General features: G+C 36.7%; 1 protein-coding gene across 1 annotated transcript in view; it reads left to right on the top strand.

The window, feature by feature from the left end:
• LOC106879538 (electroneutral sodium bicarbonate exchanger 1) overlaps positions 1-27,116 on the top strand; it is a 161,630-nt gene that overhangs the window by 60,432 nt on the left and 74,082 nt on the right. The window contains exon 4 of the mRNA XM_089350788.1: positions 26,059-26,219. Coding sequence (XP_089206914.1) covers positions 26,059-26,219 — 161 coding nt within the window. The remainder of the gene's footprint in view (positions 1-26,058; positions 26,220-27,116) is intronic.

The following is a 27,116-nucleotide window of genomic DNA, read 5'->3' on the forward strand; positions in this document are numbered from 1 at the left end:
TTTTACCACTCATGCTCAGAAGGGAGAATAGTTAATGGTTGATGTGAAGCCATTGGTGCTGCGCCGTAGTCCTGTTAAGGTAACACCTACTGTTTCACTTTGTTGTTGTGGTGGTAGTTTAATTCCAAGTTTTCATTGATCAAAGACAAATTAATCTGGCTATTACGTCTTGTTTTCAATATTAGTATCGCAAGGAGAATACATTATCCAATATGTTCTTCCTATTTCAAGGGAAATTGAGGGGACTTGGCTAGTATTTCTACACATCGACAGCTCTGGTATTCTTCTAGAAGTTGATTTATATGCAAACAAGCCGGGACAATGGGGGATCTTGATATACTAGAAATAACAGCCAAATCTTTATATTACGATCTACCGTCTTCAAAAGGAAAGACACATTAGGATCAGTGATTCTCAACCAAGGTCCATATGACCCTTAGGGGTCCATATAAGATATTTTTTTGTTAAAGCTTGTGTGCAATAAATTGGTTATGCTTCTACAATACACGAAATATTTCAATTTTTTTTATGCAATCTCTAATAATATTTAATTATAAATGTATAATAGGATTTTTTTTAAAATATCGAATAACTATAAGCGTCCAACCAAGTAAAAACAAGAATCAAAGGTGTCCATAGGCAAAGAATGGTTAAGAAACACTGCATTAGATAAAGCGGATTTTTTCCCAACTGAACAGTTTCAAACTTCAGACACTGCTAGAATGTGTCATATAAAACATCGTTTACTCTTAGTGTTGTTGAGAAAAGTTTCTATTTTCAAAGTTATTTCGTGTTAAAGTTGTCGTATTTCGGTAATTTCAATCAATCAATGACGTGTATTCAGCTGAATAAAATTACTGCTGTTGTTTGTCAACAACAACTTCCGGCGATGTATATTTCGTTTGTCACTGTTATTTATGACATATTTCATCTCAGTTACGTTTGTATGAATAAACGAGTGTATCTGAAGCATGCTTACTTCATGGCATCACCATGATCTTTCGTGCATTTCTACTGTTTTAAGTTTTTTTCTCCTGTTTTTCAGCTACTATTTTCGGAGACTTTTTTGCCCCAACCCACCTTCCCCCTCCAATTTCTTCATTTTTCACTTTTTTCCGTAACTCTAACCTTAAAACCCCAACCCTAATCCTAAAACCCTAACCCTAAAGCCAGTACAAACACACGAACGATGTCTTAGATAACAGTGACAAACGAAATATATATTGGTTAGAGTTGAGCTGGGGCAAAACAACAATAGAAGATTGCTTGTATCAATTAGTGGATACAGATAAGCTTCAAAGGCATTGGCGGCATTAAAGCAGTGAAACTGTTCTAACTGGGATTTGAAAGTCAAACCCAGTCTTGAAACATCAGAAACTTCTTACTGAATTTATCATGCGATTCTCAGGAGCAATGTCTTAAAAGGTGTAAGAGATTATATTCCAAGCACGAGACCAATTAACTATTCAGAGAATCGGAATTATTTTATCAGCTGCTGAAGCAGTTAATTCCTGTTGCTAAGGTGAAACAAAATTCATCCACAATTCTGCTTTCTTTTCATCACATTATAATCCACAGAGCTTTTCTTTAGATTTTCATTCTAACTTTTCATTAAACCCTCACACGCTTTTACTTAGATCACCGTTGAATAATTCTGTTTCCGTGGAATATAAAAAATAACCGATCGTAGTTAACACAGGCTGGACTTAGTAGCATTGCTTAGTTTCTTATGTACTTGTAAGCAAAATAAGTTTCAATCCGTAAAGAAGGAAAGAATAAAAACTCTTTTCTACGAATAAGACTAACTACTATAATGCATCAAATGGAAATGCTTCATTGTTTGAAACTATTGGAAACTTTGGGAAAGAGGTTTGTTTTAAGATTTGCTTAATTACATTTGTGATGCTAAAACAATTAGGATTAACCGTAAACCTACTGCTTTTGCATAGACTGTCACACAAAACACATAGTTCTATTTTTCTCTGCACACGTACGCACGCACACACACACACACACGCATAAAAGAAGTAGCGTTTATCGCTACATCAATATGGCTGTTCAACGTTACTAACGTCTAACCCCAGGCAGAGCATGCGTCACTTGGTTATCGGTGCAATCTGCACTCTGTATATATTGCAAGCAGGGGAGCGAACCCATACTATCTTCTGAAAGACGACGGGATCAACAGACCGAACGATTTCAGGCTGTTTGTCCCTACCTTTAGTAGTGCACCGATAACCAGCTGGGGGAGGCTCTTCCTGGGATTAAACAGTAGTAATGTCGAACAGTCATATTGATGTGACGATAAACATTACTTTTTAGTATAGTTACTACTTCCTTCTCTTACTGAGATTTTCTAACTAGCTACTTTGCTTGTTTTATATATATATATGACTTTTACTATTTTAAGAGGTCATAAAACGGATCAGATTTATGAGAGAAAAAAATATCTTATCTTTGTAAGTATTCAAACAGATTTAAAGATTTTTTCTTTTGATGGCTTACTCAGAAGAAGACACGAAGCGCCCGCGACAATTTGTCAGGGCTTGTAGGACGAAGAGAGGAATTTGTTCTCAAACTAGAGACCTGACTTGGAAGTTTGCAACAGACTGGATTACGCTAAACATATCCAATATTAAAATAGTAATCAAAGTGTCCATAGATAAAAAATGGTTGAGAACTCCTGGTCAAGATGTTCGATCAAATGGACCACCTATTCTGTGAATTAGCGGGCAAAGTGACTGAATATTCCACAGTCAGTGTACCCATAACATAACTCGGAGGTAGAATCAACGTAATAGAAACATATCAAGGCTGGACCTTTGAATTAAAGGTACGATCCATCTGACGGGCTTCTAGTCATTCTCCGTCTATCCAAATTCACTTACAAGGTTTCCGTCGACACAAGACTATGGGAGAGGTACTTAACTAAGATTAAATGCCGTGAAATCGAATCTAGAAAAGAAAGGAAATTTCTATTATAAAACAAATAACATAAAATGAGGAACAAGTATGACCATTCGATATTTACTTAATATGAAATAAAATATTGCTATGATTCGTGACGGTGCATCATAAAGACAATTTAAATGAGTCTACTTGTTGGGCAATTTAACAATCAAAAAGGGAATGTAACATCATCTAAGATAGATATTAGAATTATAGAACTTTTAAATTTGCCGATTAAGCGATTGTTTTTCTCAGGCTACCAATGAGTTGAACGTGTTTTACTCATTGACCATAATTGATCCAGGTTAGCAAATTCTAAGTTTCTGGACGAAGGGAGTAATTTGCGCCTGCATTCAAACGTACCTGCCGAAGCAGAGTGAATCGTTCATATATTTTCCGAATGGTAGACAGTTCGTACTGCGCTAGTTCCCCGACAAAGTTGCTTAACAGCCAATGAGCAACTTTATCAATCCGTAACTGAGCACCGCAAATAATTACAACGCCTCACACAAGGCATTGCAAGCTCTGTAAAGTTAATATGCATTTATGAAACTTCAAGGGATTAATTCCTAGCCACACAGGGATGTGTGATTAAGAAGTTTGCATCCCAGCCTTGTGATCTCGAGTTCAGTCATACTGCATGGCACTTTAGGAAAGTGTCTTCTGCTGTAACCCTGGGCCGACTAAAGACTTCTGAGTAGATTTGGTAGATGGAAACTGAAAGAAGCCCATCGTGCATGTGCGTGTTTGTGCTTCTTTGTCTTGTCACCGTATGATAGTTATAAACGAGTCCACCGTCATACAAGCGGTGTCATTCGTTTCCACTCCTCCATAGCGACATGTCCGGATGGAGAAATATTATCTTGCTTGGATAAAAAGTGCGGATTGGTGATAAGAAGGGCTTTCAGCCATAGAAAATCTACCTCATTGAATTCTGTCCGACCCATGCAAGCATGGAAATGTAGACGTTTAAACTATAAAGATAACGATGCAACTCGTGCTCAAAAATGGCTCAGTTTCTTGCTACAACAATATTTCTTACTTTATCCTCATTACATTTGACCTACTCCTCTAGCAGTAGTAACTCGAGGGTTTTCTGCCTGACTAACGATTTATTTATTGAATCACTACATAAACAAGTAGGTGTTTGGCGTCTTTTAACTCTATCTGTAATAACCGCAATTAGACAATTCTACTGCCCTTGTTAATCTTTTATGTGAAATGAAACGTAGTGAATATAAATACTTTTAGTTGCACCAATGCATCACTAATGATTTATGAATAATTGTACCTACATATCTTTGTAAACTAAAGTATGTAAAACATATATACGTACAACTATTTTGTGTTAGCGAACAAGCGTAGGTATGCAACATATGTTGTACATATATTTGAATACATATATTCAACGGATAAAATGTCAATTCCGCCAAAATCAACTTTGCTTTCCATCATTCTCGAATCAGTAATACAAATGCCAGTTAAGTGGTAGGCTCATTTTCGGCCGGTTTGATAAGACAGCTGTTCATCTTAGTCTTTAAAAAGAGTACTTGTTTCGTTGCAGTGGACTGTTCCCCTCTAAAGTTTAGAGGCATGGCTGTGTGGTAAGTAGCTTGCTTATCAACCACATAGTTTCGGGTTCAGTCCCACTGCGTGGCACCTTGGGCCACTGTCTTCTACTATAGCCTCGGGACAACCAAAGCCTTGTGAGTGGATTTAGTAGACGGAAACCGAAAGAAGCCCGTCGTATATATATATATATATATATATATATATATATACATATATATATGTTTGTGTGTCTGTGTTTGCCCCCCATCATCGCTTGACAACCGATGTTGGTGTGTTTACGTCCCCGTAACTTAGCGATTATAAATTTTATCTCCAGCACTGGATATGATTTATACAGACACACTCGAACACGCACACATCTCATCGTTTTACATTTATGAATTGAACGAGTTGAAGAGACGAATCAGAAACCACGTCTCACTTGTACGCTTCAGTTTTGGCGGTCTTTTTTTTATTAAGGCTGAATGCCTTTCCTACCGCCAACCACTGTACAGAGTGTGTTAGAAATATTTTATCGTGGCGGTAGCACTAAAGAGCTTGTCTTGTCTCGACCAGGTGACATTCCTCTCTGCCGTATGTTGTTATCATTAGTTCGTTTACTAGCATCAGAAGATATCTCATCTTTGGCAAGATTAAAAGAAAGTTCTCTTTTTCATTGTCTTGTCTCAGTGAATTCGTTCCTTTCTTTCTCACACAATTTAGTGGAACAAAAACCAGAGGGAGTGGCCGATGAAAGAGTTGGAGTAGAACTAGAGTGATGAAAATAAGGATCTGTTAGATGAGAGAGTAATGAAAGGAAGAGTAAAGGAGTGATAAACAACTCTATAATGGTCGTTAGTAAAAGTCTTTGGTGAAAGTTACATGACGCATAGTGTCGCAGAAGAGACGTAATAGAGCCACACTGAGAAGGTCAAAGAAGAGTGACCAATGGAGGAGAAATATAGCAGCAAGGTGAACGATGAAAAATATAGTCTTCCCAACAACGATTTTGCGGCGGGAACTTAGTTCAGATGTAAACGTTCTATATGTATACCAACATACAGTTTTCTTCAATATTACAAAGATTATTATTTTTTGTTGGCTCCACGTGTAAAAGTAAACTTCGAGAAAACTTCAAATCATTAAGGGATTCTGCTCATACGCTCATGATCAAACTAATATCATTGAAAAAACTCTGTAAATTCCATTTTAAGGGTTCAACATTGCTCAATATGAAGGAAATCTCAGATTGTGTAATCTTTCGGAGTATTTCATTAGTTTGCAATGAAATATTCTTAAATATTTTATCTAATTATGATCGATGTTTTTATATATGTGTGTACACCTTTCTCTATGTTCATATACGTGTACATGAATTTCAAGGGTGCGTATACTTTCATGCTGTTATAACTATTCATCTTTATTAAGAAATGACAGGACTTTCTCAATAGAATTCCAATAAGGTCTAGAGTTTGTTAACATTGCAACCGGGCTAGTGTTAGCTCTTAACGCGTTCACACTGTTGCAACAGGCATGTCGTTGATCTCAGGATAACTTCCTCCAGCCTGAAACTTGTCATGGACGTCGTCCTTCCTCTTCTGATTACGCCATTAAAAACAAATGTGTCTATGTATGTCAAAATGGTTTAAAATATAGAACTGATTCACTAGATTAACATTTAGATGTAGCAAATCTTCCAGTTGTTTACGATGTGTTTCTCATAGAGAAAATTCAGGCTTTATATACCATGTAATATATTGTGATATAATCAATATGCTATATAACTTTGTGCACCATTGATTATGGCTACTAATAGGAAACTACAGTGAAGGCTCAATAGCTGTATGTTAAAAGCTAATTGTTGAAGAGACATTTCTATCAGTTGGGCAACACTCATCCTTAATAATTCGAGGTTTTATCTTCCATCTTGTTGAACGAAATATCTTATATGTTTACAAGCAGTAGATACTTGCATTGTTCCATGATACGTTATATATTTTGATGACATAGATACCTTCTATTTCTAAGTACGCTTAATAAAGCCGTTTGTTCAAACAATAAAAAAAAATATATATTTTTTGTACTGTGTCAATTGCTAGTGAAATGGGTTTTAATCCAACAAAACTGCTCTGATTAATGGTTTTGAGTCGCTTTGAATTTGTCTAACTCAACAGACACTTCATATGTATTTACTGTCCAAGTAAATATTTTATTATTTTGTTATATTTGGAGATAGTCATACTTTTACCAAATAAACACGTGCACTATATACTTGGCCTTCACTTCAGCTTTATCATCATTATTATTATTATTTTAGTGTCATCACACATCCTGTGACCTCTTCATCGACTCTTTATCCCACGTGTCTTGTCTTGTTCTTGAGAATAATGGAGACACTTGGCAAAGTATGACCATCCCCAAATATGACATCTGTTTCAACACATTATTTCACACACACACATCCTGTGACCTCTTCATCAACTCTTAATCCCACGTGTCTTGTCATGTTCTTGAGAATAATGGAGACACTTGGCAAAGTATGACCATCCCCAAATATGACACCTGTTTCAACACATTATTTCACATCGTGAATCTTTCAAAACAAATACATAAATACATTATTTCATTATGAATATGATTTAATGTCTCTATCACTGCTACAAGAGGGTTATTTTTCGAGTTCATGTTGTTTTCTCTTAAATCTCTCAGAATAAATTACCCGTGTAGAATGATGTCCACACGTAGGAATTACTAATTTATTTACTGCTCACACACATACATAGCCAACTCTCTCAAAAGTTATTGAGATTAATTCTATATTTCTGTCCACTTTCCTAAGTGGTTGGAAGAACATCCGACGTCATATTTTATTTGGACATGGCCTGTACAGGTCTTATATGGAAATTGTTGAACTAAGTTTTTCTCAATCAGTTTTAACAAAACAGGAAGGGAGAGGGAGTGCAACTAAAAAACCGACAGTTTGTCTGTTTGAATATATCTTTGAGACTTAATATATTGAGTAACCAGGTCTTGTTAATAGAGAACTTTAGGAAACAGCTCAAATTTTGCGACTGAAACCCTTACATTTATTTATTATTTATTTATTTGTTCTTTACGTCTTTGCGATATGAAATAGTCAAGTTTATGCTTTAACTAGCTAATTGAATTAATGATCGATGAATCGCTCATCTGGAAAGAGAACTAGTTCATGCCCGCCAGGAATACTTGCCTGGTAGCGTAACTTTGAAAACAGTTTAAAATACAATAATTTTCTGAAATCTAAGGATTTGTGAAATAAATCTTACACTAATTTTAAAGGCCAATGATCACATCTAGCAACATATAAGTTGCAGGAAATATCTTGAAGTTCTGTTAGCACAGAATGCTGCTGAATGAAGATAAGAGCCAAGGAAGGTCAAGATTCTTTTGGTTGCCCTTTAATCTGGTGCATTTCTGCATATATATTTCAAATACTTCGCGATAATTAATTTGTTTCCACGCTAAGCAACGTGCAATTACCTCCTATTAGGAGTGAGTCAGATAATATTTGTACTAAAATTCTTTCTACTACATGCTTTCAACTTGTTCCATCAACGCCCTTCATAACTTGCTTACACTTTGTTTCACATGTATGCTATATTAATACACATACATAGTAGGTGACGCAGAGAAAAAAGAAACAAAGAAAACAATGATGTAAACCAAATATTCACTTAACGAATGAACTGAAAATTAACCACACAAATTACGCCAAGATCGGAAAGACCTTTCTCACATTCGAGTTTGAAATTGTCTGTTGAAGTTCTCTAAATGTTTTAAATTAGTACTGTGAAATGTATAAAGTAACCCTTCTGTAACTGCTAATACTAATAAAAGAAAAAAAGAATTGAGAGTGAAAAGTCCGTTTTCGGTGGAAAATTGGTAGATAATGTCATTTTCCTCAGAAGTAAATGGGAACTATATGTATTATCTGCTTAATTTATCGTTAGCATGTCAGTATTTCGTCCGTCTTCATGTTCTGAGTTCAAATTCTGCCGAGGTCGACTTTATCTGTTATTCTTTCAGGGTCACTGACATGCATTCTAGATGAGCACAGGGATCGATGTAATCGATTAGTCTCATCTTTGAAATTTCAAGCCTTCTGCTTATAGTAGAAACTTTTAAAAAAAAAGTTCGGTTGTGGTTTATAAACATTACAATCTTAAACTCTTCTGTTTAGCCAACAATATTGAATACAAATACTTGTAAGGGAGCCTGCACCTAGACAAGCTAACATTGAAAAACAAATTTTAATGAAAACAGTGTTAAAAAATTCCAGAAAAAACATCAGATTGTTTGAGAATATTAGTTTATCACCGAGGACCAATCTCTAATCATGAAAGATAATTAAGTTTATATAAATATCCTTGAAACAATCTTCGATATATGTGCTTTATTCGTAGCCATCACTACAGTATCCAATCAAATATACTACACACACACATCAGTTTGTTCGTATGTCTACATTTCATCTTGTTTATTTTCATCTTTGCCCCTCGTCTTAAATCACATTTACTTCATGTTTGTTTGATCATTTTCGTTATTGTGTATTTGTTTATTTCTTGTTTGTTTGTTCACTTTCTGTCATGTTTGGTCCCTTATTCGTTGTCTCGCCATTTCCCGGTGGTTTCTTGCTGCCGGCGTCACCAAAGGGACCAATATTATCGTTGAAGGCACGAAATTATGCTTGACACTCTGGCCTATAACTGCTGAGGATTTTGGGACCTTCTGTGTCTGTTTTCCGTTTGTTTGTACATTTATTATATGTTTATTTTTATTATTTACATTATTTACATTTGACGGATATTTGTCTTCATCTTGTTTGTTGTTAACACAACGTTTCGGCTGATATACCCTCCAGCCTTCATCAGGTGTCTTGGGGATATTTCGAACATGGGTTATCATTCCTAAGGTATTTTTCGATGTTGTTGTTATTATTATTCAGGTTACTGCCTGGAATCGAGCACGGAATCTTGGGGTTAGTAGCCCGCGCTCTTAACCACTACGCCATATGCCCACGTGCATATGGCGTAGTGGTTAAGAGCGCGGGTTACTAACAAGATTCCGAGTTCGATTCCAGGCAGTGACCTGAATAATAATAACATCAACATCGAAAAATACCTTAGGAATGAGAACCCATGTTCAAAATTTCCCCAAGACACCTGATGAAGGCTGGAGGGTATATATGTATTACAGTTCTGTATTCAAGAGATGAGGAATTATGTACATTATCTATATATATTGTTATTTCTCCGTAGATAGAAAAAGAGAACTGGTTTCAATCTTAGTTGGAACTTTCTCCAGCGGCCATGTATTCGCGATTGTCTATCCTTAGTGGAAGATAAGCTTATAGCTATTTATTTCGTCAATGCAAAATATGATTTGCATAGACCGTGATTTGCATATTGTCAGTAAATTAATCATTTATGCGCAAAGCTGCCCATCATTTGAGAACCATTGCCGTAAAGAATCGATTACCATTATTAGTATTACTGCTGAATAGGTTTGCTCAGCTTGAACAAATACACGGCAGAAAGTATGTCGACTGAACAAAATATTCGAATCATATTTCTAAGCATAATTTTACTTGACTTTATTACGGGACATATTTTCGAAGTATTTAGAGTTCTAACATTTGAAATCCATTGCAAATTAATAAAACCTATGTTAGGGAATATTTGGTTGTTACACTGCGTAAATCGAGTGACTATATAAGGTTTCTGGCGAATTTCAAGTTTGTTTTACGAGCCAATAGGACTATTTTGTCTATATTATATTAAGCGTAATTTCTCCGTCTCTTGCAAATCCTTTCAGCTTGCGTGTGCACACTAGCATTTTCTCTCTTCTTAGCAGGACACACTTATACGTAATGAGGTGTTCTATAGTTTAAAATAACGAGAGAGAACTGTCAGATGCCTGAGTGATACTTACTACGACTAAGTTTTTTTCGGCAAGACTTCCAGCCACCCTTTAAAGAAATTTTCTTTTCGACACAAACCCACGTATTCGGCTTATGTGAATAGGAATCTGCAAAAAAAAAAAAAAAAAAAGGCAAAAATCGGCATTTCTAAATTACCACCCACCAATTTCCTTCATTTTGTACTTTTTTCAGAATTTTTTTTTTTTTTTTTTTTTTTCAAAATATGCGGAAAAATACGGACATTATGATTCGGACAAAAATTTCAAAACATTTCTGTACTTATGGTTAGGGTTTTAGGGTTAGTGTTGGGGTAAAAAAAAATCAAAATGGAAGAAGTTGGGGGGAAAGGGGTTGAAAATTTTCACAATGCCGATTTTGGGCTATTTTCCGGAACCTCCGGATCCGAAAACGGGGATTTTTGGCAAAAATCTTTTTTTAAATAAACAAATTTGGGAGAAAATGGGGGTGGAGACAGAAGTCTTTCCGTTTTTTCAATTCTGCTTATTATAATAACGTATTTTTGTTGTAAAAAAACAAATGAAAAATTAAAACAAAATATCTTTAAAAACTTCGCTCAAACGAACTCGTCAATTTTAGATTAAGAAATGAAACTTCATTCATCAGTTCCTAAAGCAAAATAATTTTGAATAGCCTCAACAAGTTGTTTGGGGATGGATTTTGACTCACCTCCAAGTACACAGATTACTTTTTTGATTGTCGTCATTGCTACATAACATACTTTATGACAAACTGTATGCATATGAGTGAGAGATAGAAAAATAGACTTATCCAATAACTCGAGTATTTTCAAAAATCATGAATTCACAAGCAAGACTGTGAATATGGGACAGCCATAGAAAAGCTGGCCATACTTAAAGGCCTGAAATATGCTGGTGTTTTATATCCTCCGCCCCAGTGGTCTTTGATAGAACAGATCTTTGATCAACAGTGTTATAGTTGTAATATCTCACACACAGATTTCAAAGTTTGCTGTAGGAAAATTTTTTCTGGGAGGAAATTTTTTTATGAACCTGTTCGTCTTATTCCGTGGAGGCGCAATGGCCCAGTGGTTAGGGCAGCGGACTCGCGGTCATAGGATCGCGGTTTCGATTCCCAGACCGAGCGTTGTGATTGTTTATTGAGCGAAAACACCTAAAGCTCCACGAAGCTCCGGCAGGGAGTGATGGCGAACCCTACTGTACTCTTTCACCACAACTTTCTCTCACTCTTTCTTCCTGTTTCTGTTGTACCTGTATTTCAAAGGGCCAGCCTTGTCACACTGTGTCATGCTGAATATCCCCGAGAACTACGTTAAGGGTACACGTGTCTGTGGAGTGCTCAGCCACTTGCACGTTAATTTCACGAGCAGGCTGTTCCGTTGATCGGATCAACTGGAACCCTCGATGTCGTAAGCGACGGAGTGCCATCTTATTCCAGACATTGTTATTGCTGTAGCTTAGATAAAGGTTAGTCCTGGCCTTGCAGACCTATGATCAAAAGGTAATCCTGTTATGACCATACATCTTCCTTATGGGTATTGAATATCAAAGAAAACAGTATCCGGTATGACCTGCCTGTTTCAAGAAGATATAGCTGGTATTTCTAGTAAACCTGCCTCTTTACCTCTATAGTCATGTGGGTGGCTGATTAAGCTTTCAAATCAGGAAGTCAATGTTTAGCTGCATGTAGTAGATGGTATTTCTTTAAACGGTAAAGTAAGATGCAATCAAGTATAATCCTGTAATTTCCTCCCATTTTTCACCAGAGTTGAATAGCAACTAGTAGTTTGTGGGATTCTTAACAATAAACGACAACTGGGCTTGGCGCCCATTGTCTGTCTTCAAAGCAGTCAGTGACATCATCGTTAAAACCAGCAGGGGGTGACTTTATTTCTGTAAAGGAAGTGACTGTTAAACTAAGTGTTGTGAGATATAATTTATCTAGCATAAAAATGTGTTTAATAATTATTATTTGATATTAGAATTAAAGTTAAAAATTAAGTGTTCAGTAGTTGGGAACAAGGAAATAACAGAAAATGAATATTTTAGCTATTAAGTAACGGATGGATTCAACATACTGGGAAACGAAATTTGTAACCGGTACACACTGGGACGAGGCCACACCTTTGTAGGAGAAATCGGAACCAATGACACCCTGGTACACATGTGGTATATATTTAACATGCATGAAATACAAAGCCGGTCATAGAGTGGTGAAATGAAATACTTTGATGTATTTTGTATAACACTCTATGATTTCTGGATGTAATAAATTCACAAGCGTAGTACACACGCGCGCACGCACACATTCATTGATGTGTTTACTTATCGTTATAGGGATAGGTAGTTTATCTGTCTTTATAGACGTAAGCGAGAGGCGCAATGGCCCAGTGGTTAGGGCAGCGGACTCGCGGTTTCGATTCCCAGACCGGGCGTTGTGAGTGTTTATTGAGCGAAAACACCTAAAGCTCCACGAGGCTCCGGCAGGGGATGGTGGCGAACCCTGCTGTACTCTCTCACCACAACTTTCTCTCACTCTTACTTCCTGTTTCTGTTGTGCCTGTAATTCAAAGGGTCAGCCTTGTCATACTGCGTCACACTGAATATCCCCGAGAACTACATTAAGGGTACACGTGTCTGTGGAATGCTCAGCCACTTGCATGTTAATTTCACGAGCAGGCTGTTCCGTTGATCGGATCAACTGGAACCCTCGACGTCGTAAGCGACGGAGTGCCAACAACAACAACAATAGACGTAAGCGTAAGCCGCATGGTTAAGAAGTTCTTTTTGCAACCATATGACACTGGGTTTGCTCCCACAGCACATTACCGTAGACAAAAGTTTTTATAAACGCGCGCGCGCGCACACACATACACACACACACACACACACACACACACACACAACTGCATCCGAAGATAGGCTGACCGACTGCTAGGCATGAAGTGAACAACTTCTGGACTAAGGGCACCTTACCACCTCTCACTTCCTCTTCAAATGCCAATACAGTGGCCTACACCCTTCCGATCATGTTGGTGTTGTACCAGCTCCCTTCAGAAACTTCTAGCAGTTTTTGAGGGGAAGAAGAACTCGATTTATCGATCCCAGCACTTGATTGATACTTATTTTACCGACCCCGAAAGGATGAAAGGCGGAATTTGATCTCTGAACGTCAAGACGGACGAAATATCACTAAGTATTTTGTTAGGTGTGCTAACGGTTCTACCATATCACCGCAATAACAACAACAACAACAATAACGATAATAATAATGATGATGATGATTGTGTATGTGTGGCTGTATGGTTACGAAGTTTGACCAATGCCTTATGAGTAAAATTGTTAGACACAAACTGTTGTCGGATCTTTTTTAAAACGGGGGCCACATTTTTCATTAACGAAACACTTTGAAACTTGGAACACTGGTAGAATGTGTCATATAAAACATCTTTTTCTCTTAGTCTTCTTTAAAAAAAAAGAAATCCATAAATTATTCCATGTTAAAGTTGTCGTATTTCTGTAATTTCAACCAATCACTGACGTCCATTCAGCCGATATACATTAAGTGCCGACTACATAAACAAACGATTCTGAAACAATTAATCCTAACCCTAACCCTAACTCTAACCCTAACCCTAGGGTTAGGGTTAGGGTTAAAGCAAATTTAAAATGAAAAAAGCAAATAAAACGAAGAATTGTTTGTTTATGTAGTCGGCCTTTAATGTATATCGGCTGAATGGACGTCAATGATTGGTTGAAATTATCGAAATAAGACAATTTTTTACATGAAATAAATTCGAATACAAAAATATTTTTCTGTTCTATAACACAAAATAGATAAGTATACGAAGTTTGAAAGTCTTTCCGTACCAAAAACACTACGTAAAACATTAATGAAAAATGTGGCCCCCGTTTTAAAAAAGATCCCTGTTGTCTTTAAATCCATCTTATATACTTGTATGAATGGGTGTATCTCTATGTTTATCACCCATCACTTGACAACTTGTGTTGGTTTGTTTACGTTCCTGTAATTAAATGGTTCGGTTGAAAGAACGATAGAATAAGTGCCAGATTTAGTATTCACTGGGATCGATACGATCGAGTTACTCATTCATGCCGGTGCTACAGCATGGCCGGTCTCCAGTGACTGAAACAACTATCAGTATAAAATGAGTAAAAGAGCGTGTGTACATGTATGCGTGTGTGAATTCATGTATGTGTCTATGTATTTGTGTACCGGTGTAATACGGAGCGTTGTTTTGCACCTAATTACGTTGAACGGTAACTGAGCCATTCAATAAATAAAGATCGATAAGATAAATACCAGTTTGAAGTAAGCACTGAATTCAATACAATCGCATGAAAACCTTCGAAAACGATGTTCTATTATGGTTGTAATCTAATGTCTGAAATCAATTAGAGTAGTGGTTCCCAAGCATTTTCTGGCTGCCGCCCTTTGGCACCCGGGCCCATATTGCTAGCCACCCTCCACTACTACCAACACAAACACAGACCACTTTCTGCAGCAAATTCAAAACAACTGTATTTCACGAATAAAATTTAACCTAATTAACCCAATATATATTTTTTTTATATCCATCACCTCCTTTTGGCCACCCCGTTATCGACACACTTTTTTTCAATCACCCCCCCCCAAAAAAAGGGGCACTACCACCGACTTTGGGAATCACTGAGTTAGAGAATATGTTGTTGTTGGGCACTCTGTCGCTTACGACGTCGAGGGTTCCAGTCGATCCGATCAACGGAACAGCCTACTCGTAAAATTAACGTGCAAGTGGCTGAGCACTCCACAGACACGTATAACCTTCACGTAGGTCTCGGGGAGATTCAGCGTGACACAGTGTGACAAGGCTGGCCCTTTGAATTACAGGCACAACAGAAACAGGAAGAAAGAGTGAGAGAAAGTTGTGGTGGAAGAGTACAGCAGGGTTCGCCACCATCCCCTGCCGGAGCCTCGTGGAGCTTTAGGTGTTTTCGCTCAACAAACACTCACAATGCCCGGTCTGGGAATCGAAACCGCGACCCTATGACCGCGAGTCCGCTGCCCTAACCAGTGGGCCATTGCGCCTCCACTAGAGAATATACCATGCCCTGAAAAAGATGATGATGAAATATAAATCTCTTTTTAAGTACAATTAAAGCTTAGTATAGCTGAACCACTTCTACTCTCTTCCATTCATAGATATGCACCGGACATTCATAAGAAATTCCTTTTGCCTGACAGCCGATGCCTGTCTGCTCCCAGAAAATTCTCTTGGGAATAGATCTCAGGTCTTTGATTCCTTATCCCCTCATCATAAGGAGCGGCGGGAATATGTCATCACCGCTACTCCAGTAAACATGCATTCCTATTTTTGGGTAATTGTACCATTGCATTTTATTATTTACTCTTCGAGTTTTTCATGATGCAAGGTTTTCATTAGCGCGTACTAATTGTTATCACCAGTAGTTTGCTCTTCGAATATCCCCTAAAAGAAACGTACAAATTGCTTCCGTTATCCTTTTATTTTCACTCTCTCTCTCTTTTTATCGTTAACTTATTTGTCCTCTTTTCCGTTATTTGCTCTTTTTTTTTATCCAGTGACTCTTCTTTATCTATCGCAGATATGTACAGAAAAACAAAAGTTGTCTAAATAAATATCGTTAATTGTATAATAGAATGCTGTTGAGTATTACAAAACTGGTAGCTTTGGACAGAGTAATGAATAAACAAGAAAAAGTTTTTCTGAAAGCGAAGAAATAGCATTCACTAAATATAAATTATCTATAGAAAAACGAAAGACGACGGACAAAACGGATTAATGATTTTAATTCTTATACATTATTTTATACTCTTTTATTCTTTTACTTGTTTCAGTCATTTGACTGCGGCCATGCTGGAGCACCGCCTTTAGTCGAGAAAATCGACTCCAGGTCTTATTCTTTGTAAGCCTAGTACTTATTCTATCGGTCACTTTTTGCCGAACCGCTAAGTTAGGGTGACGTAAACACACCAGCATCGGTTGTCAAGCGATGGAGGTGGGGGGACAAACACAGACACACAAACACACCCGAGGCTATAGTAGAAGACACTTGCCCAAGGCGCCACGCAGTGGGACTGAACCCGGAACCATGTGGCTGGTAAGCAAGCTACTTATCACACAGCCACTCCTGCGCCTATGAATTGTTTATGAATTGAAGAAAAGTCAATAAACAGAAAGTATTTGTCGTAAAACAGATAAAAAAAGAAAATCATAAGAAAATAAAATCATAACATTTCTACGAAATAAATGTCCCTCCCTACATGTTACACATTGCAGTTTGTATAAAATAATATGAAAATATCATTCTAAGAATGACAGCTTGTCAATGTAAATCTTTTGATTTATATATATGGTACACGGAACTAGTTAAGAAGGCCGTCTGATAAAGCGATTGGATGGGCTCATCCTTTTACTAGTTTTGCCCCTATTAATAACCAGGATTGGGTTGGGTACTTCCTTGTAGCAAAAGAAAATGATCAAATAACTGACATAACTGACATAAAAATAAGCACTGAGGTCGATTTGATCAAGTTAATCAATGAAGCCGGTGTTACAGCATGACTACTGCTCAATGACTAAAATAAGTCCAAGAGTAAAATGTGTATGAGTATGAAAGAAAGAAAGAAAGTGTGTGTGTGTGTGTGTGTGTGTGTGCGCGCGCGTTTGTGTTTGTACCGGGTAAGGGATCTTTTTTAAAACGGGGCCACATTTTTCATTAACGAAACACTTTGAAACTTGGAACACTGGTAGAATGTGTCATATAAAACATCTTTTTCTCTTAGTCTTCTTAAAAAAAAAAAGAAATCCATAAATTATTCCATGTTAAAGTTGTCGTATTTCTGTAATTTCAACCAATCACTGACGTCCATTCAGCCAATATACATTAAGTGCCGACTACATAAACAAACGATTCTGAAACAATTAACCCTAACCCTAACCCTAACCCTAGGGTTAGGGTTAGAGTTAGGGTTAGGGTTAAAGCAAATTTAAAATGAAAAAAGCAAATAAAACGAAGGTATGGAGATTAAATACGCTTTACATCGTTTAATGAGCCAAAGGAGTAAATGTAAACAACTGAATACTTGTCAGTGATTGGTTGAAATTATCGAAATAAGACAATTTTTTACATGAAATAAATTCGGATACAAAAATATTTTTCTGTTCTATAACACAAAATAGATAAGTATACGAAGTTTGAAAGTCTTTCGGTACCAAAAACACTATGTAAAACATTAATGAAAAATGTGGCCCCCGTTTTAAAAAAGATCCCGGGTAAGAGATAGTCCTAAAGTTATAAAATACGAAAGGGAAACGAAGAAATTAGTAAAACATTTATAAGAAAATCGAAAATTTGGAAATAGTAAAATGTACAATTACGTGGTTTAGCTATATGTGATCAATATTTCCTTCGTTTCTTTATAGTTATTAAAAGAATATTGTCATAATGGCGAAAATCGGTGATGAAGAGGTGGATATAAAGTTTTAAGATAGTGACAAAAAAAAAAGGGAGAGCGGAGGGTGACTGCAGTAAATGAGAACAAGAAAAAGAAAGGGGTGGGGAGAAATGGGTTTTGAGTAAAGATGGTATTCAAAATAAGTAATGAAAGCAATATTTTTATTTAAAATATGTCTAAATTGCAATATTTAAGATTTCTTTATCATTTTAGACTAGTCTAATAGGTTGTTCATTGTTTTGGATACATTAGTAATTATACTTTAGAATCATTATTTATGAAACACGGAAAAAATCGTATTTTTTTTTTCTCACTGAGTTAAATAAAACAATGAAGTAAGAAAAACCCCATTAAATCGTTTATTTATTGAAATTTTTTCTGTGATCTTTTTTTCACTGGTCCATTTTAGTTATGCACATGTCAGTCTATCTCCAGAAGACCTAGTGTTTATTCTGAGCTGCACAGTATGCTTTCCAGACACGAAACAAAACGTTTGCATTGAATAAACTCATAATTAAATACGTGCAAGCGAAGTGCCAGCGAATGTTTTACAAACTACAACATAAAAGTAAAAAACAAATGGCTTCAAGATGAAATCGAAGTGTTTTAATTGAAGAAATTGTTTCTATAATTTCGTAGTAAAATCTTAATACACACTTTAAAAAGAGATATTCATTTGCTTAGCTGTTCAATGTGGCAATAGCAACTCACATAGATGTGGACATGCTTTTCAAAGAGAGACAAGATTTGCATATAAGCAAATTTTTGCGTACATCTACAGCAAAGAATTAGAAGTAATGTTGCGAATGTATTCGTTGGCTTCTGGTAGCTGTGATAACGACTGGTTGAGTTGAATAAAAATGTGTTTCTTGGGCTGCGTGAAAGAAGTAACTGACAACGCCAACGAACACTTAACAGAAGATTTTTATTATTGCACATAAAGTTAAACTGTGTTGGTCTTTACAAATAATAAGACCAATAATTACATAGTAGGAGAGACATACTGCTTGGAGTTTACAACAAGCTTACTGATACAGCAATCTATGGCTGGCCCAACATAACTGGAAACGGTTGTGTTATATTCGTGGCGACGGAGGTTCTTGTGTGCCTGTCTTAACCGTCTTCCTAGGTCATCTAGCTGTAACAATAATGGAGACACATCGCACAGCTACCGCCAAAAACTCCAGTTTTCTATGGCACAAAGAAGATTCTAAAAGATTGGATCACGTGATGACTTGACGCTGATTGGTTGCTTCATAGACCGATCACGTGAAATTGCTGTGACTGTGGTTAGGGCGTGATGCATGACCTATTACCTAGCGGTTCGGTTTTGAATCACTGCTACAGTAACATTATCTGCTACTCAGATACCGTAAGTACTCGGGCATTAACTTCTACTGTCACAATTAAACGTATTTCTAAAATGCTCTTCATTATTGTATTTCTTTTCTCTAAAGCTCATTAGGCACATGTAGATATAAATTGTATTGAGTCGGTGGAAAAACTTTTACGCGGCCGCTCTAAGTTCAGTAGATATCCCCTTCACATATCTTACAAACTAATATAAAAAAAGGATATAATAACGTCGCCTCTAATGCAATCACAAGCAAACTTTAAAATTACCTTGAATTTCCTTTAGTAGTGCAACCGGCCTGATATGAACCATGTCTCTTGTTGAAAAAAGCTACTCATGCCTTTTCAAATGTATATCAAAAAGAAAGGCTGGCCTAGGCAGGCATAAGTTTGCTTAGTTAAGACTAAGCTACAACCTATAAGATGTACTTTCTTTCTAATTTTGGCATAAGGCTACCAATGTTAAAGGAGAAGCACATCAATTACATAGACCCTGGTACTTCATTTTATCGTTCCCAAAAGGATGAAAGACCAAGTTGATCACGACGAGATTTCAACTCAGAATAACTGTCACTAAACATTTTGTCCGACGCGCTAATGATTCTGCTAGCTCGTCACCTTAAGATATGATATTGGTTTCACATTTTGGCACAAGGCCAGAAATGTCAGGGAGGGCGTAAGTCGATTAAATCGATCCCAATGCTCAACTGGTACTCATTTTATCGATCCCCAAAAGGATAAAAGCAAAGTCGACCTCGATGGAATTTGAACTCAAAACGTATGAACAGGCGAAATGCTGCCCATCACTTTTCCCGGTGCGGTAACGATTCTGCCAGCTCGCCGCCTAGAAAGGATGAAAGGCAAAGTTGATCTCGCCAGAATTTGTAAGGACAGACGAAATGCTGCTAAGCATTTTTCCTGGCTGGCTAAAGATTCTGCCAGCGCGTCACCATAATAGCCTATAATATATTAATATAAAGTAAAGGCGGCGAGCTGGCAAAATGGCTAACAGCCGGACAAAATGCTTAGTGGCATTTCTTCTGTCTCTGTGTTCTGAGCTCAAATACCGCCTTTCATCCTTTCCGGGTCGATAAAATAAATACCAGTTGAGCACTGGGGTCGATGTAATCGATTTATACATTCTCTCAAAAGTGCTTGTACTAAAATTTGAAACCAATACATTAATACAAATGTGTATTACTATGACGGCTATTCTTCTGGCTATTCAGTTAATTCTTATATAGATAAATGTAGATATAGATTTTAGTTTTGAGACATCATTTTATTGTTAACACTTAAGATTAATTACAGAGTTAACATTTCTTTATTTTCGTTGCATTTTTTCTTTACCAGTTCATGATTTTACGAAATATGTTTTAAGAAAACTGAGCACAAAACGGCTTTGTTGTTATCAGTAAAGTGTGATGTGAATATAGTTTCTACTGGAATATTCTAGAAGAATTTAAGACAATCATGAGCAAACTGCGGCCCGCAGAACTTTTTGAATGGCACGCCGACAAAAAATTCTCTTGAATTTTTTTTTTAGTAGTTTAGTCTACCCGATGATGAGCCTCGATAAAGGTTGCTCATACCTGGTTTAATGAACGCAAATTATTTTTTCCAGAATGATAAACGAAGATGGATGAATGGTTAGTTTCAGGTATCAGATGGAGATTCATTTGAAAGTTACAAAAATCTATATGTAAAAAAATGTGTGTGTGTGAGCGTTTGTGTGTAACCAAACGTTCGTATTTTCCTCTTGAATGAATAGGTTATTGTATAAGAGATATTGACTCCTTTGTTTGTTTTTTTTACCTTAGATGTCTGTTTGCTTATAAACAATTTTCTTCTGTTTAAACTGAAACACTGTAACAAAATATTTGACGAATTGAAATTTAAGACTATATGCTACGGTATCGGACAATGAATGGCTGATGACGTTAATGCAGTGACACGTTTTGTTGGTTGTGATATTTTCATTTATATAACAAGAAACAAAATATTCCATTTCTTTTTTTACGTTTCTTGAAGGTCATAACCGTTGCCAGATGAGCATTTTGTGTGTTATTTAAACACTTTATGACTATAGCGCTGAACCCCAGACGAAATGCCATACACTATTTTAGATTCATTCATCTATGCTCTGAGTTCAAATCCCATAGATTTCGGCTCCGTCATTCAACTTTCTGAGCGTCGATAAAATAGTCACCACACTTCACAATTACATGGAGTTGACTGTATGGATTAACATATTGTTTTCCGGTATACAAGTTGAGTTATTCAGACCAAAATTTACCGCCAGAAAAAAGGTCGATCGATTTTGACACTGAGACGATTTTGAAGGACCAAAAGTTTCATGTGAAATACTGCAGGACTTGGGAAGCAGTGACAGTGTTTGAATGTTTACACAACATACGCTATATACTATGTCGACTTGGGCACCGGAAAATACGGAATAGCATTTGCATTCAATAATTGGCAAAAAGATCATATTTGATCAACATCTATTTTAACGATTCGGATTCTGAACCATAACATCTAGGAAAACTAGCATCTTAAATTATTTTAAATTAATTTCGGTGACAAATTGATACCAATCTTACAATGAACCAAATGAAAAACTCGCATACGGAAATAAGTTCTTACCAACTATCGTTAAAAAAAATCTAGTTAACAAAAAATAAAATAAAAGACGGTAATGAATCTTTGACCTATTGACAAAGATTTTTATAAAGCACTTTTTAGCAAATTTAATAATAAGACCATTAGTTTGATGAATTCTTTATTATTTCATATAAAATCAATTTTTAACGATTACTTCAACAAAAAGTTTAAGCATACACACATCAAACCTTCCTAATTCGTCGCTAAAAGTGAAATTCAATAACGAAGACATCAATAGAATTATTATTGATGTTTTCGTTATTGAGCCCATATCAGCCCTGATTAAGTAATCCTATGGTCAAAAGCGTTTCAGCAGTGACCTTTCACCATTGTGTAGTAATGCATTATAATATTTGCCATTCTTTTTGTAAGACAGTGACGTGCAATTTGAAAAAGTTAAGCTGCTGTTTCTAGCAAGTAGGGCGAGCACACAGTAACTTTCTAGTTGTTTCATGAATTCTGTTGCTGAGGCCACAGTCCGTAAGAAAACCGAATATGACGTGAATGCAAATTACTTGAAAAGTCATTGCTTTCAGTGTATGAATAGTAACAACCAAGAAAAGATTTCGCCCCCGAATCTCGTTTTTAAAAGATAGAATTAAAACAAGGGGCATACGAAAATAAACGGAATACTATTGAAAAACGATTTCGGATTGACTGCTTAGATATGTGTTTAGGTATGAGAGTGAATATTGTTAAAGGGTTTGTGATGTAGCGTGTGATGTACCGTGAAATCTATTCTTCGCATTTCCTGTAAAAGCCCACGTAAACAGTATTATTATGGAAGGTAGAAGGCATACATTTTTTAAGTAATGCAGGACAGTATACAAAACAAAATAATAGCAAGAACAAATTATTTTACATTTCGGTATCATAATCCTATTTTTTAACTTTATGGAAGAAAATAATCCCAGTGGTTACAAGTCTTATAGATAAGATGTTGGCTCAGTGTTTCTCAGAGTGTGTTGTAAAGTGGGGTACGGATTGAAAAGGTGGGAGAATTATCTATGACAAGATTTAACTATGTTAAAACTTGTCTAATACAATAGTAAAGAAAGCATTATATGGATGCAATCTCTTTCATCTTCTCATTAATAAAGAGGGCATAATCGTTAGCACGCCGGGCAAAATGCTTAGCGCCATTTCGTCCGTCTTTACGTTCTGAGTTCAAATTCTGTCGAGGTCGACTTTGCCTTTCATTCTTTCAAGGATGATAAAATAAGTATCCATTTGAGTAGTGGGGTCGGTGTTAGCGACTTCTTCTTCCCCTCAAAAACCGCTGGCTCTGTGCTAAAATTCGAGAAGAGGGAAAAGGTGGCGAGTTGGCAAAATTGCTAGCACGTCGGATAAAATTCTTTGCAATATTTCTTTCGGCTTTTTACGTTCTGAGTTAAAATGCTGCCAAGGTCGAGTTTGCCTTTCATCCATTCGAGATCGATAAAATAAGTACCATTTGAGCACGATGTAATCGATAAGGCCCTCCCACCAACATTACAGGCTTTGTGCATGTATTAGAAAAAATTATCTAAGAGGGGAAGTAGAAAACAACTTCGCTAATAATTTTGAGATAGTACAGGGATTTGTATTTGTCAGTTTGAAAACCGCGGCGGTGATTGACATTCCGAATTTTGAGGCCAAATTATAGATGTTCTGATTGAAATAAACACCCATATCTTCTTATTCTAATTTTCTACCCATCCCCAACTTCAAAAGATTTTTTTAATACCAGCATTATGTTGGAGTATTATACAAAAGATAAGGCGGCGAGCTGACAGAATCGTTAGCACGCCGGGCGAACTGCTTAGCGGCTTTTCGTCCATCTTTACGTTTTAGATTAAAATTCCTCTGGAATTGACCTTGCCTTTCATCCTTCGGGATCGATAAAATAAGCACCAGTGGAACACTGAGGTCGACTTAATCGACTTTGCCCCTCCCCCAAACCTGCTGGTCTTATGCCAAAATTTTGCATTAAGTTCACCCCGTTTCTGCACTTTTATTAATGAATATTTTTTTTAAAAAAGAAAAATGAGGTGACGAATATTCTTAATGTATGATAAGTACAACAACAATAGCAAAAATCATTGTCTGCCAGAATTCGAATATGAATTCGTTTTCAAATCATTTTCTCACACATAAGTAGTGATAAAACCTGTTTATTTTTACCTTGTAATGTCTTTGTTATGCACTTTTTCGGGGGTCAGTCACATTTTCTTTTCATCCATTATCTGCGCTCGACTATCATAATCTATTAAATTTCTTTGCAGACCTAGTAATTTAATTTCTAATACAATGATCATGTCTTTGTCAAGTAGTTTTGTAAAGAGAGACACATTAAAATAAGAGACTAGGTGAGATGGTAGTAGGTTATTCTCAGGAAGTACGAATTAAATCACGTTTCTTTGTTTACCTGATGGTTTTTCATAGACAAAAGGAGGCGTAAGTTAGCTTCACAGAAATATTTGACTTCTTTCATGAATGAAATTTTGTTTTCATTACATAATATATCAAGATATATACAAATATCTTGAACGAAATTTTCCACCAGAAAATGAATTTCCCCCCATAAATAAATGATGATTACGGTACCAAATAAGTTTTTTTTTTTTTTTTTTTGAGAATAATGAAAATAAAATTAAGAAAACTCAATTTAAAGTGTGAATCGTTAAAGCGATGCGATATGGTTCAGTCCATATGAAGCTTTGTTACGCGAGTTTATATGTAATTTTGTTTAACTATTATATTAAAACATGAGCCAGACTGTCAGATGTTGTTATACACCGCTGATCACAGAGCTCTTCTTCGCATTGTTGCGGCTTTAGAGTGATGCCACTCTGCTGGCTAAGCAGGTAAGTCAACATTCCTCCTGAATGGAATGACAATCCCTCGCAGAGTTACCCATTTTAGCTGAGAGAACTTGAGCAACATGAAACGAAGTATTTTGCTCTAGAGCACAACGCCGGTCTGGGAATTGAAACTGCGATCTTGCGTGCAACATCTTAGTCACTAAGCCATGCGCCTTCACATTAAAGCATCGGTCAATTGAAATATATATTGATAGGTGTTACCTCTCTCATTAGAATCACGGAGGTAGCCAGGATTTCAGTCTAGGAAATTTTCAATTACTTAAATTGTTCCACTATTAGCCGTCTAATTTGTTCTTTCATGTGCATGTACGTGTATATCATATACAATATATATAACTGGGAAAGGAAGAGTTCATGCAGATCAGTCGAAAACACTCTGGCTACGAATGAGAAAATAAGACCAATTTAACCCTTTGCTTGTCTGTATCACGTAACACAGCATATATTTCCCTGGCGTCCACGCATCATATACTAATGCAGTATTGGCAAAATTCTTTGGGCTGAAGGTGACACTATCCTTCTTGCGCATGCGTGGAAATTTTCGCATCACCGGTAGACCGCGTCAGCTCCCGGCTGTTACATCTAGAGTACAAACATGTAGTGATTGCTCGTCGGATTTTCGTTTTCACCGAACACATCCAGTAGAGATATTGCATCAAGTTTTGCCAAAAGCTTGGTGATCCTCAAGTTCAAATCATTCAAAAGATTCAGTAGGCCTTTAGCGATGATGCCATGGATAAAAATCAGATCAAAGAGTGGTAAAACCACTTCAAACATGGTCACATCTCAGTGGAGAGTGAGGTAAAACTGTTAAATGTTGTTATACATTATTCCCACCAAAGTCATCTTCGTTTTTCATCCTTTCGGGAGTTCAAAAAAAAAAAAAGGAAATACTTGCAAAATACTAGAAATGATTTGATCCCAATCTTCAAATTTCTAGCCTTGTGCCTATTTATATGAGAAATCCTTGCTATTCCATCAGTCTTGTTTATATTACGTGCTTTCACTGCACACCTGAACGCAGTTAAGTGTGCAGTGTCGAATAATAGTGCTATTTTCTACATATTGTGTATATGTGTAAGAGAAGATTTGGTTCTGTATCATCATCACCATCATCATCATCGTTATCATCATTCTCGTCATCATTTGATTATCTTCAGCTACCTCTTCTTGTAAACGACTATCAAAATATTCAAAGAAATCCCGAACTTTTCTTTATAGATGGGTGAAATATGAAGAAGATGTTGAGGAAGGAGGAGAAAGATGGTCGAAACCTCATGTGGCATCTTTATCTTTACATTCCTTGTTCGAACTCCGAAGCTGTATGATGTCTGGTGCTGTGATGCTAGACATGGACGCACATAATCTATCTCAAGTGATAGGTAAGGAAATTAGTAATGTTATCAAACTGATATAACTTGTAGCGCATTTCAGTACCCGCAGTTGTAGCAACATGATCAGAGCTAATTCATTATAAAGAACCATCTAAAATATACTAATACTTCATTCCGAACTCCTGGGTTTGCTTAACGTACAGGATCATAAACCTTTCTATTTCCCCATTTAGAAAAGTAAGAAACAAATAAATATATGTCGGTCTCAGTTGTTTGATCAGCTGAGTTACCTAATCACGGAATTAGTGTGAAAGTGTCTGTGTAATCGTCAAGTAAAAATCAGCGTGACACAGTGTATGATAAGCTTGAACTTTTGAATTACGAGTACAGTCCACTGGACTGGCTTCTGTGCAATTTCCATTTACCCAATTTCGCTCACAAGTTTTGAATCCCTTGTGGCTATGGCAAAAGACACTTGCTTATGCTACCCCCGCTGTGGGACCGAACGTTAAAACTCGTTTTTGTAAAGCAAACTTTCCCCATTCGGCTATGCTGCATCCAATATACAGTAAAAACGGCTTTATATCAAGAGTTTGTGTCTATAGTATAGCTTTGGTTTTCTAAAACTGTATAACCTCGTAGCAAGCCCGGAAGGTTTTGGAGGTGCAGGTGTAGCTGTGTGGTATGAAATTTGCTTCCCAATCACATGGGTCCAGGTTCAGTCCCACTGTGTAGCACCTTGGGCAAGCGTCTTCTACTATAGCCTCGGGTCGACCAAAGCCTTGTGAGCGGATTTGGTAGACGGAAATTGAAAGAAACCAAACCCGTTGTTTATACACATATATGTAAATGCCTCTGTGTGTGTGTGTGTTTGTGTCTGTATTTGTCCCCTCACCACTGCTTGACAACCGGTGTTGGTGTGTTTATGTCCCCGTAACTTAACGA

The sequence above is a fragment of the Octopus bimaculoides genome, chromosome 4 (genome assembly GCF_046866305.1).
Source record: "Octopus bimaculoides isolate indiv1 chromosome 4, ASM4686630v1, whole genome shotgun sequence".
Lineage (NCBI taxonomy): Eukaryota > Metazoa > Mollusca > Cephalopoda > Octopoda > Octopodidae > Octopus > Octopus bimaculoides.